Source organism: Camponotus vicinus, unplaced genomic scaffold (genome assembly GCF_025532165.1).
Source record: "Camponotus vicinus isolate PSW18456_S1 unplaced genomic scaffold, iyCamVici1.0 SCAF_5, whole genome shotgun sequence".
Classification (NCBI taxonomy): domain Eukaryota; kingdom Metazoa; phylum Arthropoda; class Insecta; order Hymenoptera; family Formicidae; genus Camponotus; species Camponotus vicinus.
Genome location: NW_028141977.1, coordinates 11,364,074 through 11,386,424, shown reverse-complemented (window position 1 = coordinate 11,386,424; position 22,351 = coordinate 11,364,074). Strand labels below are relative to the sequence as shown.

General features: G+C 33.8%; 1 protein-coding gene across 1 annotated transcript in view; it reads right to left on the bottom strand.

Moving 5' to 3' along the window:
* Nucleotides 1-19,476, bottom strand: part of LOC145972398 (very long chain fatty acid elongase 7-like) — a 149,367-nt gene extending 129,891 nt beyond the window's left edge. The window contains exons 1-2 of the mRNA XM_083100957.1: nucleotides 18,536-19,476; nucleotides 13,125-13,205 (exon numbers count right to left, since the gene is read on the bottom strand). Of these exons, the coding sequence (XP_082957083.1) occupies nucleotides 13,125-13,205; nucleotides 18,536-18,632 (178 nt within the window). The 5' untranslated portion in view covers nucleotides 18,633-19,476. The remainder of the gene's footprint in view (nucleotides 1-13,124; nucleotides 13,206-18,535) is intronic.
* Between the last annotated feature and the right edge of the window lie 2,875 nt (nucleotides 19,477-22,351).

Genomic DNA, 22,351 nt, shown 5'->3' with positions numbered 1-22,351 from the left:
GATAGATACATACGTAGATAGCAGTTGTTAATTCACAAGCATGCATTATATACTAAAAAAAAAACTTAACTTGCACATTTTTTTAAAACATTATCAATATGTCGAGACTGCCGCAGATGACATACTTTTACTCATTTTTACTAAAAAATATTCAAAACAGACTGATAATATTGAGAGTATGTAGTGTAAAAAGTGCAAAACCGATCAGATGAAATTTCTGACAAGCTTCTGTTACGCGAAATGTCTGAAGTTTGAATACTCGCCGTTATTATTGTTACGTTCTTGAGTGACGAAGGTTTCACACCGTTCGACAAGCCTTATACGCGCGTTAAGAGACTATTGAATTTCAAGAATGCTAATGCTTTAGCAGTCGCTAAAAAACATCTATAGTTTTCGCGAAGAAAAGTCCTTGCGCTTTGGAGATTGAATCTGATGAATAAAATGTTACGCTTGGGCGCCTCGACTTCTTAGAATCTCTCTGCCAGAAGCACGTGAGAGAACTCAAAGATTATATACAAGTTTTATATGTACAAAGTAATGTATGTAAGAAGAAGCTGTGTCTTTCACCGTATGTTGTATCAATTTAATCGAATTTTTCCGTAAAACCTAGTAAAAATCTTTATTCTTTTAAATTAAAATTTTAAGAAATTATAAAGAGTTTTTAGAAAAAAAAGTTTATCAAATTCGACAGATATATTTTTATAATAATTTTATAATTATTATAAAACAATTTTATATATTTTATATATTTTATAATTATTATAATATAATTTTATCATATTTTTATAATAATTTTTATAATAATTTTATAATAATTACCGATTATAATGTATTAAAAAAAAAAAGCTCGTAAGAGAAATATGTAAGAGAATAGAAGTATGACTGTAAAAATCACATCGTATATTCAATCACATCATTTTTATGTATTTCACGAGACACTTGCCATCACACAATCGCACAGCGGCAATCGCTGTTTATTCGCAAATCTGTTAATGCGCCAGTTATCGTCCGACTACAGCATTTGATTGTTTGTGTAGTCAATGATATATCGCGGCAATTAACGTAGTTGAATAATCAATACAGTTTAACTTTAATTCTAGCGAATTTCGTGCTACATCCCGGATCCGTTCGACTGTTCGGCCATTATCGATTCATTGCGAGATAAAAATTTCCATAAATACAGGTAGCATATCGAGAAATGTTGAAAGCTTTCATGCACACTCGTTTAAGATTGCATTGCGTACAATCATGTTCATATAATTAAAACTTTTGCGCGATATAGATGTTCACACCGCTAATTTTAATTTCAAATAAATTTCGCGTATTGCTCTAATTCATACATTTTGACGCATGAGACGATAAAAAAAAATAATTATCTAAAATTAAAATGTAATAAAAAATATAATTTATAATTTCGTAATTCATAAATTTACAATCCGTTCAGATAATAACAGTTAAATATATTATGACGCGATTCACATCCGAGATTATTTAATAAAAAAATTATTATATCCAATCACATATGAATGCAAAAACGATAAAAACACATTATAGATAATTAAACATGTTCAAAAGCTTTCTGAAAGCACGCGAAATATTTTCAACACAATATAATAATTCTAAGCAGTTTCGAGTTTCACCGCACGTGCGACTACCAGGAGACATTTTCTATCCCCACAGGTACGTCAAAATTGCAAAGTTTCGAATCGGCGAAAGTACTCAGACCTTTTTCATGCGACCCAAGGATCGTACTCATCGCTCTGATGCTATCGAAATGATCATGTTTGGCAAACGTGATCAGCAAGGTTTCGTCAGTGTGTCCAATATTACTCTAGTTCTTGTTATTTTTTATCTAATGATTTAAGTTTAATTAAATATTGTTGCATATTTACGTATATTTATTTTCAATTTACAATATTAAATTTTATATGAAAATTATCAATAATTTTGTTTCTTTTGCAGACAATGCAAAAGAAATATCTTCTTACTCAATAAAATGTTTTAACAATATGATATTTTTAGATAATTTTGGAAAATTTCTCAGAAACCTTTTACATGAGATTAAAATATATTAGGATAACAAATCTAGAGTGAATGCAAATCTGGCTTAAATTTTTTAAATGTTGTATTGTCACATGCATGACGATATACAGTTGTAATTTTAACATGTACGTGATCGATGTACGTGACGAAAATCGAGGCGACTCGCCAACGATACCTAAAATTATCTGATGATAGGAATCAAACGATGTTGGAAATTGTCCATACAAAATTGCTCCCTTGAATAATAACTTCCAATTTTATACGTGCATAAAATATATACGGCATTTAATCAAGAAACCACAAATATGTAATACATGTATTGATGTAATATAAAATCGATAGAACTTTTTCAATGTACGGTGAAAATATGGCTCGCCATAATGTCACAACGACTATCAAATACTGCTGAAACTGCAGTTACATCGGCGTTAAGCGATAGGCATGGGCGTGAATTGTCCTCCGATCTTTCACATCCTTACTCTCTTTTTGCGACTTCGTCTTTTTTTACTTCTCCGTGTTTTCGATCTTCCGAGACATCGTTTACCCCCATTTTTCTTTAGAAACAGGATAATCCAGGATATCCATTTTCTAATATATTTTTATTTCATTTTCGAATTTGTTGCAATCTCCGATACTTGTTAAAGGAAAAATCTAACATTTTATTGTATAAGTTTACTAATCTTCGGTTAACATGCTAATGTTGATACAATTAAGGTCTTTTCAAGATTCGACCTACTTCAAACATATTAAGAACTCTCGTTTAGACACGCGTTACGTGCATCTTAGCTTGGAAAATTTCTGAAAAGCGACAAGAAATTCGTGCTACCGCGGGGCATCGTTGCTATATTTTTTTCGCCTACTAAGTACCGAGCGTAGTTTTATCTGTCTACCTATCTGTGTTCTTCTCTACGACTCCATAGCGTCTTCATCTTTCGACATCGCCAGCGTACCTTCCAGCCAGATCTTCATTTCCTGCTACTTCCTCGCCGTTTCTCTCTCCTCCAGACCACCCCAGCGACCCAATAAATATCTTTTTCCCTTCGAGAGACACGAAGATTCGCTCTCTTCGTCTTTCGATCTTCCTCCTTCAGATCGTCGCCCTCGAATCCCACGAGCTGCTGTCTCTTCGTTACCACGTCGTTGCGGGCGGCGTCTGGCGGTCCGAGAACTCCTTCGGAAATCCTTCAATGAAATCCTCGAGAGTCGGAGTCCGAAGCCCTTCGTCGTTGTAAAGCCAGGTCCTACCGGATCGATCCGGCTTCAAGACGAGCATCCTAGCAGGAAGAAGAAGGTGAATGCGCGAGAGAGAAACGAGCACAGGTGTGGGCGGATACGTCGTGATACGTAGGTGAATCGCTCGAAACGAGATAGTCGAGAGCGACCCTGAAGGATTGCGCTGGAGTTAGACTTGGGTTGGGCGGTCGTAGAATGGTCGACTCTTGTAAATCCTTGATAGTGTAGCATCAAGATATATACATTTGTGAAGATACGGATGTATATGATACGCGCTTCATGCACGTTTGTCGTATTTGTCGAGAAATCGAATATTACTATCCCACTATTCACCGAATCAGAATACAAAATGTATCATAGACGATATATATATATTTCCAGACTCAAATAACCGGCAATTGTAACGCATTTTTATCGTCAAAATAAAAACAGCTCCTAAAATGATCGTGGTAGCGATGTCCTTCGACACTTGGCAATACGTAGACAAAGTCATGCTCGTTAATCGCAGATTGTTTGCATGCGGAAAATATTTATGAGTGGCAATCGACGGTTGCCAAGAAGTCGCGAATCATCGAGCGACGAACACGTGGTGCTCTTTCGCAACTTTTCCTTCGATGATTTTGGCGCGGAACTCGATTGGTCGACTCGCACAAATTCTCATATTAATCGAATACGGAATTTAATAAATTTAATAAAAGTCCGGTAGAAAATCGTTGCTCTTTGTTCCCGTGAGATAGTAGATCATGATAAATGTTAAATGCACACGCTATTCTTATCCTGTTGGTATGCCATCAATTTTTGAAAAATGCACTGCTTCAAACACTTTTCCAAAGGAATTTGCGTTGCAAACGCATACTTATCGAAATTTTTACAACGCGTTTTGCAGTCGTGAAATACTATGACAAAATAAAAAAGTGATTTTCTTTTATTTTTATAATTTACAATCACAGACTTCGCATTCGTTGAACTAAATGTAAATCAATATCGAAATAATTTTAACTCCCTTATTTTCAAAGAAATATTCTTTTATTAAAAATTAGTATTTTTTCTTACTATTATAATTATTCATTATAATTTATTATAATTTTTCTTACTATTATAATTATTCATATAAATTGACATAGTAATTCAATAAAAATCATAAGATGCTGGTTAGTACTGTGATTATCAAATATTTCATTAGTGTTTAATAATCATCAAAATATCTCATGCTGATGTAGAATATCTTCAATAAGAAAACAATGGCAGTCAAAGAGTAGCAAAAAATAATCCGGCCATCACTTCTCGAAAACGCTAGGGGCGAGCTTTCTCGTAAGCACTTTACTTTCGTGTAACTATCGCGAAATAGCCTACTTTCTGGTAAGAAACTACATATTACAGGAAGCACATACGACCAGAACGCCAATCTTGGCAACTTCTCTGCGCTCTCACATTCGATACGGAAATTTGTTTTAAAGCAATATTATCACGATTTGCCATGAATTCTTCCTAATGTTTGTCGCAACTATTATATAACTGATTGTTAGTAATATATCAGCAAAAATACCAATATTATCTGAGAAAGATTATAACAGAACGACATTTCATTGCTCTGCCTTAGAAGTTAAAATCTTTTGAATTTTCTTCAGCGTGCAGTAATGTGGAAATTGAGAACCATCGTTCTATTGTAATCTGTTCAGATAAATCTAACGTCAAGCTTCTAGACGTTAAAGATTGTTACTTCTTCGATCGACAAACAACGTGGCTTTCTAATCTTTAATCTTGATTCTCCACTGCAGTTATATTGAATTACGATATCAGAAGAGAAAAATTACGCAAATTTTTTCTTGCGTTACACGTCAAAATAAATTAATTATTTCGTATGCGACCAATTTGCAAATTATCAAATTCACGTTCAGATTGGTAAAATGTACTGTAAACTTTATTTTTTAATATCCTCTATTAATAAATGCATATATAATTGAAATTTATATTATACATTTGTATTAAAGTAAACATTACGATAAATGACCAAGATATATTATTATTTATTAATTTACGAGGGTTTTAACCGCGCAAAAAGAGTTTTTGGTATATTTTATTAATCTATGTTATCAAGAGTGATATGTAAATAAATTCGATTATTTAAATAGATAAGTTCAATTAACATTTTGCAAAAAAAAAGTTTTTTAACATAATAATTTAATATGACTACAGAGAAGAATTTTATATTAAAAAAATAACTTATATATTTAAAAAATAACTTAATAAAAGTTTTTTCTGCTATTTCGATATTTCAATATACGACGTACAGTCCTAAGCAAAATGATAAGAGATTCTATTCGCCACCGGATCGCTATAAATTGATATAGAGACGATAAAAAAAATATTGCCATCCTCCATCTGAATGAATATGCATTAAGAAAATGCAGTTTCTCTCTCTCTCTTTCTCTCTTCCTCTTTCTCCCTCTTTCTCTCACTCTCTCTATTTCCCTCTTTTTCTCTTTCTCCCTCTACGAGTATTGATTTCCTCGACGTCTTGGAATAATTGAACGGGGGCGCGTGAGAGCGACGATACGATCGGATGCAGGTACAAGATGCATGTAGCAGACAGGTAATAGTAGTAGTGAGAGGGAGATACAAGTTGAGAGGAGGAAGGGTGCCCCTGCTGGACGCGGAGGCCTCTGGGGTATTCAGTAGAAGGAGGGGGTGGGTAGGCGCACGTAGATAGAGGCCCGTATCTGTACGATATACCGACACCCCATTCCTGCCGAATTTATGACCAAAGTACCCGCCAGATAGGGGAACTAGTCGTACATCTCGGCTGCGGCGTCAGAATTTGCGCTATATGACTCTCGCGCGCCTATATGATCGTCTTACTTGCATCTGCATAGCGACAATATAGTTTCGCAACGTGCGCATTCAAAATAATCTCTCGGTCTACGCCTGACTAAGATTCTGCTTACATGAATATCAGTACAAAATTTCCGCTAAATCAATCTTATAAAATGCCACCACAATAATTATTTTCTAGTTGATAACAATTAATTTATATTATTTTATCTGACTGTGCTGCCTGACATATCTCTGTTATAATATTAATTACAACAGAGGTTATAAATATTAGAGCAAATATATATAATTACTTCATTTAATTAAATATAGTTTTAACTTATAACTTTTTTGTCTCTTCAAGAATTATTATGTAATAAATACGTAACATTCGACTTTGAAGAAAGCAAATAATCTTCAAAGCGAAAAAGAACAAAATTACATTTTGACATAAAAAATGTTATCCTTCTTTTCTCATTAAACAAGTAAATATATTCTGGATGATTAGATTAATGAAATCGATACAATCACGATAGATTCATATACAGAAAAACAAGTATTAATTTTCTATCAATAGCATCTAGAAAATTATTGGGTAAATATAAACGCGTGCACAGAAAGTCATCGGATAAATAATTCATATATACTATTTATAGATAGAGCCCCACGGATAATTCATAAATTACGATCAATATCTCTCTCTTTCCCTCTTTTTCTCTCCCTCTCTACGAAACCTGTCGATGCTCACAAAGTAGCTAAAGAGATGCGATAAGAAAACTTGTTTCTTCGATCGTTCTCTTTCGCGAAATGCCGCAGGCACGTGCATGAAATTGACGCATAATAGAGACCGACCTCATAGTCAGCTGATTCCCTTTACAAAAGATACAAAAGAAAACCGGATAAAGCGTTCAATATATTTCGCTCGTGCACAAACAAAGGCCAGTAACGAGAATGATTGCGGAATCGTTCCTCAAATAGATTAATCGTTTTCACGCTTTCCTTCTTGAAATTTTATCAAATCCTAAGTCGATTGAATTTAGCGGAGAAAATATTTATAAGCACGTTTTTCTGATATTTTTATTTTATTCCTCAAAAAACCCTAAAAACTGCCGCGCCGATGCTGACGTCGGATCTCTTCGGAAAGATGATATTTTTTCCGAAGAGAAATTCTTTTTCTTGAGATATTTGCTTGAGCAGGCTCGAGAGATTAAACGTGCAAGCCGAGTTCCTGGACGGAAGCTCCAAGTCATCCGAGGAAAGATTCACAGCGACCATTACTCACAAACGATTTAGCACCGGAATAATGAATACAACGATGTATATGCGCCTGAGAAGCAGACGATGTACAGGAGCTTGAGAGATGCCGCGAAACTTGAGAGCATCGTTCAAAAGCTTCTGCTTTTTCCATGCGCCATATTGAATACTGCCGTGAAATCTTGAAGAAGTTTCGCGATGTGTCGCTGGATTGGAGAACCGTGACATTATTATTGATATCCATACTGCGAATAAAGTTAGCGTTCGAAACGCCTGACAGTCAAATACATAGCCTGAGAATCTCGAGAGGCCCGCGGCACTTTTCTTCTTTTTAACTTTACAAACTTTTATTAAATGAAATCCGTCGTGTGTTCAAATAATATATAAGTAATACAATCGCTTGAGAGAGAAAGAGAGGAAGAGAGAGAGAGAGACGATCGATATTTAAAGATCTGCAAACGAAACGTCAATAGAGTCAACGAACGGCGAATGTTCAAAAGAACGTCAAGCAAGAAATTTTTAATTCGTTCAAAAGTCACGACCATTTCCAGTATCCGTAATCAATACATTCCACCGAGTGTTGATGCTCTCGGAGCTTTTCCTCCTCTCTCCTTCCCTCTCCTGTTCCACCTCTTCCTCCCACAATCCTGTGCGTCATTGACGGACGCCAAAAACTTCGCCGATAAATCTGACCCCGGCGAAACATTCTGCTGGTTAACGATCCGTTAAAGCTCGACAATCGACTTTAACATCCAGTTTGACGCTCGCGTATGCCTCTCAATTTTTTTCATTTCTCTATCGAAATAATAAATGCGGCGATTAAGATGAGGAACTATTCGCACTTTAATTAACAACGACTACGTCGAATATTTGATCGATAGTTAAAATCACAGAAAATGTTACATGATTCATCGTCTCTGAAATTTCTTTTTTCTTAAGATGATGTTTTAATCATGACTGAAAAATTCTTTTTCCACCTGTAATTAATATTTAAAGATTCCTATCGCAAATCCATTCATATTAAAGAAGCACAACGAGAAAATATGATTTGCGGATATTTTCACCGGGAAAACCTCTTACATCTCTCAATGCAATTTTTATTCCGCCTCATTTCATTTACCCTCTAGGATTTTACTGAAGCAAGCTACCGCCATAATGCGCAAGTAAAGAAATGATATTTAAGATTCTCCTGAAGAAATCGATTTCCTGACCGTTGCAGACGAGCACGCCCAGACGTCTCCAGGAAAGTGCCTCGCGCCTTCATAAATGAATCAACTTGTACGCCGAGCCGTAAGTCACGAATAAAAAGCGCAGCGTCGTAAAGTCTGAGAAACGCTTCTCGCGAAATGTCGCGTTCGCGAAGATCGCGACGTTAAACTTACCTTTCGCAAGGAAAGATTTATTCGCGCCGCAACAACGATCTACGAGAGATAGCGTGAAACTTACATAAGAACGCTCTAAACTTTATAAAAATTATGACTGACATTTCAAGATCGATATTCTTCCATGTTTGAATATTTGACTTAAGGTTAAAAGTAATACAATATAAACAAGATAAAGTCATAAAAATAATTTTTTTTTTGTTTTCATCTCAACATTTCAACCAATTTATAATTAAAATTTCATACATTATGAATAATAGCATTATTTGAACATGATTCAATAACTCTTCATCAAACACTTCATAAAATATGTAACATTTGAAATCCCGATATTTCGTATGCCATTAATCGAAGTCCGCTTTCATAAAAAACGATACCATTTCATATTTGCGTCCGCTTAATCAATCTACAATATAATGAATTAATCGAAAATTTGATGCATATAAGAACTAATCGTATAAAGTTAAGCTTTTTGATTAATTATCATTTATTCCTCGATTACATCAGACTCAGTCGAATATCTTTATTATTTTCCTCGTGATTAAATAATTTAATCGATATCTATTAATTAGTATAGTTTGATTATGCAAGTATATTCATTTACGGGAAGTACTGCGCTTATTTTACATCCTTATTTTCTCGTAAAAAAAAAGAAAACAAAAAGAGATTTATTTTTATACGTTACTTCGTCATAGCACGCCGCGAATTTCCGCAGCCGCAAATCGCATTCCTCCGCTGTCATATGTATTTCTGTATAGCGACATTCTCACGCCGGTCCACGTACTCGATGCTACGTAAACCGTAGCAATTCCGTGCTCCAGTTTTTCACGGCAGCTAAATAAGGTACGCGAAGTGCGAAAAAAGCGACGGCAGGAAAGTGCTGCGGAAGCAAAGCGGATTTCTCAGCGTTTTAGGTCGCAGCATCGTAGTGCTGCATCGGATTGCGCCTTCCTCGCAATGATGTATCAACCTCGTTCAGAAATTTTTTCGAAGAATTCGCGAATTGTTTCGAAATAAATATTACTAATCGCATTATATAACGTGTAAAGTGTAATCGCTATGCGATCTTAAATTTCCGTTTCCTCTCGTTAATTTCTTCGATGGTACGTAATCATCGTCGGACCTTTCAGATTGCGAGTATTTGTGATGGATACATTTCAGAATAGACGAGGATACGCCCGAGATTAATTTAATAAAATTCTTAATTAGCAATCGGTTGCATCAATGTTAGTTTAGCGTCAACTTTGCATCAAGTAAATTTTCTTTCTTCGTCTATAGTTTGGGTATGAGACTATAATCTAGGAAGCGCAGCAGCGAAGAAAGAGACTCGCTAATCCAGGCTTACTCGACCCTAACTGTTGGTACAGCAAAGGGCTTTAGTCTGCTTGATAAGCCATAAGCGGCACGAATATACTCACAAGGATGCTCAAACATGCATCAATAACGGATGAGAAATAAAATAATGCAGTCAAACAACGTTAATACACTAGATAGATCGTGAATGGATTGCAGATCTCTGTGCATTTCATGTAAAAATATAACGAATAGTTGTCCACACGCGCGTATACTATTGTCACACTGTAAGCAATAAAAGAAAGATACGCGCGATATCCGATGTCGCAATCCGCGAGCGTATTTCGAAATATCCCAAGGCTGCTTCCGCATTTTCAATTCCCGCCGTTGCGGAAAAACGAAGCGCACGTTTGGCGGCACGACGCCTATGATTTACGCGCAATAGCAGCCGGTGCCATTTACACCCTGCTGACAGGTAATTCGGTCCAGGAGGCCGCAGTGTGGCACGATTGCAGTCCGAGCGACGGTGCAACTGCAGCCGTACCGTTTCGCTGTAATACGATGATCCGACTGACCCCCGAGTACGCGCTATCCGCATATTTCACGTTGTTAGATAGCCCCATAGAATCATAGTAAGAAGCTTGTACCGGAGATATAACCGGATATATAACCACGACATATAAAAGAATTTTATATTATTTTTAGATTACTTTTTGCAGTGACTAAACAGGATTAACGGAATGAAAAGTGCCGTATAAATCTCATAAACGAAAAACAAATAATTAATTTAAAATTTCACTCATCATATATCTCGTTCACATACACTGATACAATTATTGCTATTATTGTAGTATTTTTTAACAGTTTTATTTTATCGAATTTATCAATCTACATATTCACTTTACTTTGAATATGTAATGGAATTTTTATAAATGCAGCTGTGGGAAAATGCAATTATATAACGATAAATTAATATTCCGCAAATGTTATTGTAAATCAAATTGGGACCGATAATTACATCAATTTTTCAACGAGAGCTGTGGAATAAATTGATTACGAGATAATTAAATTCGGAGTAGTATCCTTGACGATGAAGGAGGTCAACAAGCAAGGATGATGAAAGCATTAGTGTTAGAAGGTATGGTACATCGTAGAACACTAACCAAGAAAGGCACACTGACATGACAATCGAGAGGCGCTTGAAATTATCACAAGAGGCTACTAACTTCTCTGCTGATTTACCTTTACCTTTACCTTTAATCCACTCACATCTATTATCAATAGGTAAGACAAATATAGTTATTCTGAATAAATATTTATCAAGCTTAACAATGGATAAGTTCATTTTAATAAATTAATATTTCTAATAATTACTAATAGATATCTATTATATAAAATATGTTAGATACCTTTCTTTAGATAATTTTCTATTAGTTAGATAATTTTCTATCTAACTAAAGATAGCAGAATTGTATTAATTAAAGCACATAGTTATGGAAACAAAAGTATAAATTTGTGTTTCGTGTAAGAGCGCTAACCGTGTTTACGACGCTCATAAGAGGATGCGGAAATGAATATTCATGAAAATCGTTCGTCGGAGAAGCAGCAATTGCGGTTGAATGCTTCCTTTCTACGTACGTATTTAACGCACTTAACGATACACCTTCTTGAGCATTTTCTCAAGCTTTCATCGCTATAGCGCTGCAAGAATTAGTTACCTCAATCAGAAACCTATGAATTTAAGTTTAAGATGAAGTTACTCAGGAAGCACCAAATGCGCAGACACGTACATTCGAAATGATATTCCGCTGATTTCAATAATCAAAGAAGAGAGAAAGAAACACTATATATAACAAATTCATTTTTTTGATAAAATTTTCATCTTTGGTATAAAAAAAATTGAAATAATGAGATATAAGTCAATATTCCTTGCAAAATCGAGAGATCCAGTTCTCAATATATTCTTATTGCTAGATTCGTGTTGCAAGGAGCCTCAACAAAGAATCAAAGCATGAGAAATGGTTCACGTGACAGTCTGCAATTTTCTTTTGGCGACCTTATTTCCTTCAATAACCATTCGAGTTTCCCTTCGTGCCTCCGTCCCATCATAAGAAAGACAACGTTGCCGTTGTTCTCCGACGAAGCGAAATCTCAACGGGTGTCTCGGATGCAGCTGCTGTACAATATGTATCTCTCACTCTGTTCCGCGAGAATACATCAAAGAATAACCAAAGACAGTCCTTGTTTTGATCGAAGAACGCAAAATATGACACCACGTTTGAGCAACAACGATGGCAGGAAAACGAACGTAACTTTTGCTACACTTTAAATAGCCGATAAATATAAAAACAATCTCTCTATTAAAATCCCATAAATCAATTTTCTTATAAAAGATAGGTCTAAAAATATCTTATATTTCAAAAAATAAATAGGATTTTTAAAAGATATTAAAAAATTTTATATTTTTTAAAAAATTATTTGCATACTAAAACTAAAAAGATAAAACTAAAGAATCTACGTTTTCTATAGAAAATAGGAAACAATCGTAAATCAGGAACAATCATAAATCTAGAAAAATTTACGGAAGTAATATAATATAGGCTCAAGCAATATAGAAAAAAACACAAAGCGTCAGATAATATAGCTACACTCAAATTTATCTGTATGACAGCATATCCTTTCAACGATGTGCAAACACGTTATAGTTGTATTGTAATGAAAAATAGTATAGTTTTAGTTGCAAATGTTACAAATATATTGACAGTCATAAAACTCAATCAAAGAGTAAAAAAATGTGATTTTATGTAATTATTATACTTTTATAATTATTATACTTTTATCATCTACAAAAATTTACGATTAGACTTTTCCCGTGAGTAATTTCGCCGCGATAAAATATGAAACGTTCGGCAAAAACATTGAAACATATTTTATAATTTATTGCGGTTAAATAATATTCCAATGTCATATATGTACTATTAAGTATATGTATACCAAAACACGAAAAAAATAAAGTATAATAAAAATTGTTGTTTAGATCCAAGCAGCGATGAGCATAAATTTTACACGAAACAAATGACATCTTTCAAGTAAGACATATTATCGTACCTGCATTCTTTCGGGCTGGGCGATGTGTGAAGCCTATAGTTACAGGAGTTTCTTGGTAGTCGACAAAGCGATTGGACTCACCTGTAACAAACAAGAATTATGAATAAAATATTTATTAGAAATATATCTCGCTTAATAAATTATAATTTTAATAATGTCAATCAAACATTATACAATTTTACAATATCGATTAAGTAATTTTCGTTTCGAGAAAAAAAATTTAAGAGATACAGAGATTTTTATCTCTTTTAAAATAAGTTTTCAAATAAGAACAGAAAATAAGATAATGGTGTAACTGTAGACTTGATGCCCCGTGCTTGTACCTCTGACCTAGTTTCACGTCCTCTGAGGTTACGTAGCTACCCCATTAAACGATGACGTCACAGAGAAACGACATTATATCTTGGTGCTACGTAATCGTCTCCTTCTTTCTCCATTTTCTTACAGAGACTGAAGAAAAAGAAGATCGATTAAGATCGACCTTTTTTATTTTGATTTGTCACCACTAACTTTGAAAAAGCTGTTACTAATTTCATGTATTTTTATCTCTTTAAAAAATTGTTTCCTTTAACACGTTATAAGAATATAAAGATATTTCCATAATAGAAGAACTTTTTTGTAACATAATTATAAAATTAAAGACAATGTATCATGAAAAATCTATGATATAAATGTTGTACCCAAAATGTATAAATAAAAAAAATAACGTTTATACATATAAAGTATCTAATATCAAATTTTATGTAATCACGAAAGAGATGATAATAATCATCCATGTAAATGTAGTTCTTTCTACAACCTTGACCTATGTACATTTCTACATTTATGAGACTATGAAATGTAAATTTCTATATCAACTGCCCATTTCATGATAAAATAAATCCTGAATATCATGATACTTTTCTAAAAATTCTTTTATTTAACATAAAATATACGAACAAGTTACTTGAAAAAAAATCGACGAATAAAATTACATAATTGTAAGTCAGTTAGATCGAAATTACAATCAATCTCATATTTTAGAATTCATCAATTAAAATTATAACGTAGTCTATTTAAGAAAATTATAATGTAGTCTTTAAAATTATAATTTATAATGTAGTTTATTTAAGAAAAAAAGTGAAAAATTTGAAAAATATAAAAACTAAGCTTTCAGTAAAATGAAAAAATCAATTGAAATTTAATGTCATAGGTCAGATTATATAAAATAAATTCGTTGCATCAACTACTCACTAAAAAAAGAAACATTTATGTGAAAAATATATTGTGACCTCAAAATAAAGAGGATAAAGTTGAAAACTCTTTAAAAACTGATTATGATCATAAAACCCGTGCAAGCCATAATACCGTTATAAAGGCAATTTGCTATCATCAAATAAGTCGTTAATCGGCATTTATATAAACCGCTGATTTATATAAAAACTTGATTCTAAATTCATTCCGGGAAATACAATCAAAGTAGGACATGTTTAAAAAGAATATTTAATTTATTGGATTAAACAAAATTTGCATTTGTTATTTTATCGTATTTTTGTTTTATTAATTTAAGTGTCATAAAAAATAATTTTGGTTAATCTAATACTTTTTTAAAAACAGAAATACGCAGATATATAAATTTTTGTTTTATTTATCGATTCCATTTTTATTTTATATTCCATATTTTATACAATCTATATAAAAATAATAATTTATAGTATATATAAATACTGGATTTTTATATATAACATTAAATTACCAATTAAGTAAGTGTGTTATTATGTGTTATATTTATATTTTTCCTTTATACAAAATTAAAAAGAAAAGATAAAAAATTATTATTATCAAATTCAATCCTATCTGTTCTTAGCTTATTGATGCTTTTATGATTGTTACAGAAATACACAAAAAAATATTTTAACGGATAAGAAACTCACTGATGTTTGTACGAGGGATAAATGCGCGTGGAATGCGGGTCGCGAAGTTTAAAGACGCCGTTTGCTGTACGGAAATATATTTATGTCAGGTACTTCAGAGATAGGGAGACATAAAACGCAATAAAGGGAAGGAGAAGAAAGGGCACAGGGAAAGGCAGGATCAGAGCGAAAGAAAGGTAAAGAAGAGGAAGAAGAAGCCGGCTTGATGCAGCCAGCCGCGAAAAAGCGTTCGTCGTTCTCGGGAGCGAGATCCACTTTAAAGAAAAAGGAAAATAAAGCAAAGTCGCAGTGTACCAACGGCCACCGTTCTTCCAACCATTTTCCGGACTTACCTGTACCCATTCTTCCGGTACCCGCAAGTGGCCAGCTGGCTGGCTGCGTTACTTCATTATCCAAGAGGAGAGAAAAACGGAATAGCAGAACGCTAATTAAATTTTTCTTATTTGTGCTCATAGTCAACGTAACATTCTTCGGATCTAGTATGCACTCAAACAATCGCCTGAGGAAAGCTCTTTGCTTATTTAATTCTTTTGCTTAATAATATCTTTTTCAGTGATATTAGAAGAAAGGAAAGTTTCTTCAATATATTTAATGTATGTTTTATTTTAATTTCTCTTCCAAAAATATTGTCGAATTCTATACATTACATTATTATACAATAATATATTTTAAGACGAGATTAAATGATCAAAAATCTATCATTTCAAAATTAAAAAAACCTAAAATTTATCGTGATAAATAAAACGAAAGAGAGAGTGAAAGTGTGCTGAAATGAATCTCGAACTATTAACCGCGAGACTAAGAGAAAAACGACTACATAAGAGTAGCTGGGAGAAAATAGACGACCAAGATTTATCGCGCTACAGCGAACTTTTTTCCCATTTCTCAATCGGGTAAATCGATTGGCAACGCCCGTCCGCTATTGGGGAGCATAATGCGATTTTACGACAGCGGGAATAAAAGGCCTTGAAAACATCGCAAGGCAAAATCGTCCAGAGATCTTTCTTGTAGCGCTCGTCGTTATGAAATCTACGTTTTCGCATAATCTCTAAATCAGTTCAGACGAAACTTTCGCGATGTGATGCAAAGCTCGAAAAAGATGTAATGTCGAAAAGAGTTTTAAACATTTGACCTAATTTCGATTATCTTCAATCTTCATATCCACAAAGTATGTTTTAAAACTCTTTGCATTCAATTGTATCATTTGTTTATTGGCGCAAAATTAAAATTTTCCATAGATTATTGATGTACTCATTGGTAACACAATAATCGTTAAATGGTATCTCGTTCAGATCAAGAAGGAAAAAACGAAAGATAATCGGAGAGACAGAGAGGCTACGAAGCCAGCACCTTACTACTTGAGTTTATTTCTGGACGTCCTGAGGACGACGTCACGAGCTGACCAGAATAGCGTACATCTACGTCATGCCTGGGTAACCCCCGTGGCGAATTTCGGAGACAGACGGCAAGGTAGGCGACGCAGCGCGCGACGAGACAGGCTGCGCTAAAACGTCAGCTGTTCGATCTGTCTATCGTAGACTTGTAATGAGCACGTGAACTCCGAGGCTGACTCGGCACATATCGATATTAAATTGCTCGCGGAATCCTGTCTAGAATTGTGCGATTAATGCTCTTTGCTTTTTTTCAATGAACAATATTGTGCAAAAATAAGCAACTCGCCAAGTAATTCCAATAGCTAGAATCTAGAATGCAGAGAATTACATTTACCTAGTTGTGTATATAACATTTGTATCTATTTAACTTTTGAATTAATTGATTTCTGTATAACATCGTTCAATTATGTAAATTCGAAAACGCCCCAAGATAGTAAATAGGATATAATAAGTATATTTCGTTGCTTTTAATTAACTGTCATACTTCCAATCTATATTCAACCGCAAATCGACTTGACATTGTATGAAAATTATTTCTCGACGAAGAAAGCTCATTCGTATTCTGTTAAGCAGACGTACCGACAATTCGTCGTCTCGTTACGTTACGAAGACGAGAGAAACGAAAGAGAAGGAACCCGAGATGAGAACAAGAAATGGGAAGGTAATGAAGATGAGCAAGGAAACAGGAGAGAAGGAGGGTAACACGTCTAAGGTACTTTTCTAAGTACGCGAGAGCGCAACGTTATTCAATTAACGAAGGTTATGCCGCTCGTCGCTTCCGCCTTCATTACTTAAATTTCGTCTACTCCTGGTTTTCCTGATTTCCATTTCGGAATTAATAAGTCTTTTGAAATATTCGTAAGAGGCTGATATAAAATTAAAAAGATTACGAAAAATCAAGCTGCAAGAAAAAAAGAGCATAAAAATCTTAATGCCAAATATTAATTGATTGAAAGATTTTCTAACGTAATCATTTTATGATTTTTTTCAGATCAAAAAAATATCTGAAAATTTCCGAATTTATTTAGTAAATCTTTCTTTTATTTACAAAATTTCTCATACAAAAATTTGGCCAAGAGAAAAATTAAGAAGTTCGAAATATAAATTGATAAAATTCCACTCATTCTAAAATTGTTGAATCTATTGTACGAAATGTTCTCGGCCTTCAACGAAAACATATGTTAAACTGACCGATCTGAAACACTGCCAAATGTTATTTTACGTAACACTGTCTTAGATTTATTCGAGCTGGGTGTAAAATAATAGAAAACGACACTTTTCTCTTTCTCTCTCTTCTCTCTAATATACATGTATTGATCACAAAGTAAATAGGCTATAGACAATACGATAATTAAACATATAATTTTTTTATTAGTAAAATCTCATTTCCCTTACATTAATACAATATACTAAACGAGGCAAATTTTCGACGTGTATGGTCCATATCGAAGGCGGGAAACAATTAACGCGCATTCCCGCATCCAGCCAGCTTTCAATTAATCCCGTAATACAACATTCGAAATTGCATATCGAATTCCAGAAAGCTTAACGTGACCTTGCATCTAAATCATGCAAATTACATGCAAGCAGAGATATTGAGATAGAAGTCGCATAACGACGTCTGCCGCATGCTCGTACTGCAGCCGAATTCTGCATATTGTAGGACTGCTCATAAATCTCTGTTGCGAAACGGTCAACGAGTTCCACACGTGGCATACGACTATTTCATTATCAACGCAGAAGAGGCGTTTCAGGTTCACCGTACCAAGCGCGTACGATTCTATCTAATCATTTCGTTCGTAATCGATTATTATGATTATTTGATATAAGACAAACATTTAGTGCTTATTGAATAGCAAAAATGAATTAATCCACAAAATAAACTGGATTTATTTAAAATTTCTAATTGACAATATTTATCTCCTTCTTTTATTTTGTAATTTTATTTATTTTTTGTACAATGTCGTTTAATTAAATTTTCAAGTGCAATTAATTAAATTTTATTTATATTAGAATTATAGTCGAAAAGAAAAAACAAATAAAAACTCGACTTTGAAGTAAAATTCAAACAATAAAATATGTAATACAATCTAAGGTGATTTACCCTTCATATTCTTCGATGTTTGGTCTAGATCTTCCATTATTTTTCGTTGCATTGTATACATAAGGACCCATATGATAGATGTCACCGGTGCCCACATGTCGCAAATATCGCACACTATGTAGATTAATGCGTGGTACTTTTTTCGAATTAGAAAATTAATTCATAGTTCATCGTCAAAAAATTATACATTGCACGAGATTAAATATAAAATATAAAATTATTTAAATTTTTCAAGTGCGACCAAGCAATTCATTATTCAATCGAAATAATAATTTAAAAAAAATGTTTACAATTATATATGTATTCGAAAAGTTACGAGAAACTCGAGCCAGACAGAGAAATGATCGAGATCATCGACCGTAACAGATAGCAGCCAGTTTGACAAATCACTCTGAAGAATGTCCGTACACATATAAGATATTATATTTTAAATTTGGAAAGCTATGTTCGTTCACGTATATAAACGCTATTTGAAATGTCATTTCTCGAAAAAGAAAAAGAGTGATGAGAACCACTAAAATATTAAGTACATATATATGTATTTTCCCGAAATATTAACAATAACAATAGTGCATTTCGGCAATCCGCCAAGCCGGTTCGTATTTATCTGCCTTGCTTATAACACGTGATGTTCGATGACACGTGGCACTCGAAGATTATACGAACGCGAATCCCGCCGATTTTCAAGTCGCGACTGTTGATGAAAATGAGTCGCTATCTTTTCGTACTCGAGGAAGCGAATCTGCGCAGATAGATCAAAGAATTTTCGCGATTAATGATGTGAGGGGATGTGCGCGAATGAAAAAAAAAATCGCACCGATAGTCGTTGCGTTAACGACAAGCGTGGGCACGCTTCGAGATTCGACTGCTGCATCTTATCCTAAATTTAGTCTTGCCGGTTGCGTCCTACATTAGAAGGATCCGTATATATGTGTGTGCGTGTAGACGATATACATACGTATTTATGTATATGTGACTTTAATGACGCGCGTCAGCCAATGAGTGTAATGCAAAACGGAAATTCGATGTCTGCGTTAAAATTATTTAAATTTATTTATATACATGTTTGTATAGATATATAAACATTGCCGTCATTGCTCTCATTATTATTATGCTAATTTTGATATTGTATTGGAATATTGAATTTTTAATTATTTTAACATATGTAAATACCAATTTCGTTACAGAAAAGTTAAAGTATATATTCCTTTATTGATATAACAGTATTTTTTTAAATATTAAATGTACATATTATTTGAATATATAAATGAATATACGCATTGAATATCTCAATAATCCGACCACTTGTTAAAACATTTCATTTAACGAATCTAATTATAAGAAAAGTGATTATTAAAAAAATGTAAGCTTATGAGAATAAAATCAAGACACAAAATATCCATCAAGATTCGATAATAAATAAAAGTTCCTTTTGTAGTCTTATTACATCATTCTAACAATAAATAGATTACGAAGTAAAATAAATGACCGTTTTATGTAAGATTTAGTATAACGCACAGTATCATATATAATTACACGAATGTAGTTGGTGTAAAAAATGAGTAATGTGATCAATACGCGATCATACCACGTGGTGCAGTAACGTTCAGTGGACCGCGATCTCGAGACGTAAAATATCGATACTAATTGGCAGCCACGACTAACATTCGATGCCAAATATATCGGAACCAGTATAACCCGGTAGCGATATCGGCCAATAATAATTGGAGCGACTAACCGAACTAACAGCATGATGGAAAGTTCTCTGTTATAACGAACGGAATAGAATCTATTGTAAATATTGTTCTATTTAAACAATTACAATACATACACAAGATGCGTCACGTGACTAATAATAATTTATGAACGCGAACAAAATAATTTGCAACGCATTTAGAATGTTATGTGCTTTAATTTCGAGCACATATTATATAATATACGTACAACATGCAGACAAATAACGCGGGGTTATCGATGTATCGAAGTATAATCGAAAATTATCCTCCCGTTGCACGCGCAATACTGTATGTTAATCGCTCGCCATCCAATGTAAACCGAGGTAAATTCGTGCGCACATGTACAGGCGTACATTATTCCTCCGTATACAATTAAGTTCACCATCAAAGCATGTCACAAGTAATGCATGAGACACGGATAATTCTATTGATTTCGCTATGCTTCGCCTTGATATTAATCGATACGAATCCCTTTCGCAAATGCACCATCCATTAGCGATCGAATTCTCGCACACTGCTTCGCACATTCACCATTAGTGCCCCAAAGGAAACGTTCAGAACCGATCTTGATATGTTTTGATTACAGATCAGCTCAAAAGAAGAAACAAATATCCCTCGCATGGGCTTTAAAAGATGACAATAAAATCATTATATCTTTCCAAATGCATTTTATATATTTATTTAGATATATATGTATTAAAAAAGTAAAAATAAACACAAAAATATAAAAAAACTGCAATTGGATGAGAAAATTATAGATTTGTATTTTTAACAACCATTTTATTGTTGCTTTATTTTATCTGTATCTTGATATAACGTCGATTTTTTAAGTCGCAAAGAAAGCCTCCATTTTCGATCAATGACTTCGACTTCTTTCTTTAGTCATTTTGCGGTTCGATCAAAGAGAGTCTTGCCAAGAGCTCCTACGCTAATACTGAAACATGAAAAAGTTTTTCGACCAACATTCCAGTAATGCCTTTCAGCTTCGTATTCAGTTTGTCGACCTTTTCATGTGTATCGACTTTGTGAGCATTTTTCTTCCAACGCGATCCTTTGGTTTGTCAAATTTTGCATAATGATAATTTTGTATCATGATATACAAATTGCACAGATACGTAAGTCATTAATATTCGATATATCTCTCCACAAAGTTCGATATATCTCTCCTGTAAAGTAACAATCTGATATATAAATCAAAACTATGCTCACTAAATATCTCTCTTTTAATGGCATAAAACAACAGACTTCGAAATGGAAATTTTAATTGCATATTTACTGCACAATGTGACTAATAATCGAATATAGATAATAGATAATAGCTAATACTATAATGCACTACTATACATATAGAATATTCAGAGTATTCAATTTCGCATGATTTTGTTTCGTAAAATATGTCATATATTATTCTGTATCGAGTCGAGTTAATTATTATCTAATTTGCAATACAAATCGGAAATTGGAATAAAAGCCTAATCGCGTTAAATCCAGTTGAGATTAATATCGCCAGTACGCAAATGCGCGGAAAGCAAAGTGGAAAGGGACAGGAAGTTATGAAAAGCGGAACAACGCGCATACTTGCTGGCTTAAACGAACATTAACAAGGTCGGTTAACCCCGATGCACGATGGCCTGACGGTAGAAACCAATGCGATGAAATATTTGCAAACTTCGCACGCAGCGCAGCCGGAAGCTGGCGAATTGTTTTGGTGAAACTTGCACGGTCGTACAGGTGTATTTGCGAATAGGTGTATTCCTAAAGCTGCCCGAACGGCAGAAGAGATCCAATTTAACGCGCCCTTTCTTCCCCACACTTTCCTCCTCGACGTCGATTTCGCATTTATTTTAATCCTTCAGATTATTTCCCGATCCATCACGAGCAGACAGTTTCAAAAACTTCGTAATTAGATTTTAATTAAGAATGATTGAAATTTATTTAAATATTGAAGCCGTCAATCATCAATCAACATACTTTAAAATGTTTTAAAGAGATTTAGATTTAGAATTAACACACACACAAACACGTTTATTTGCAGAAATTGCGAAAAGATCGCAAATCTTCATTCCGCGATCTATATATG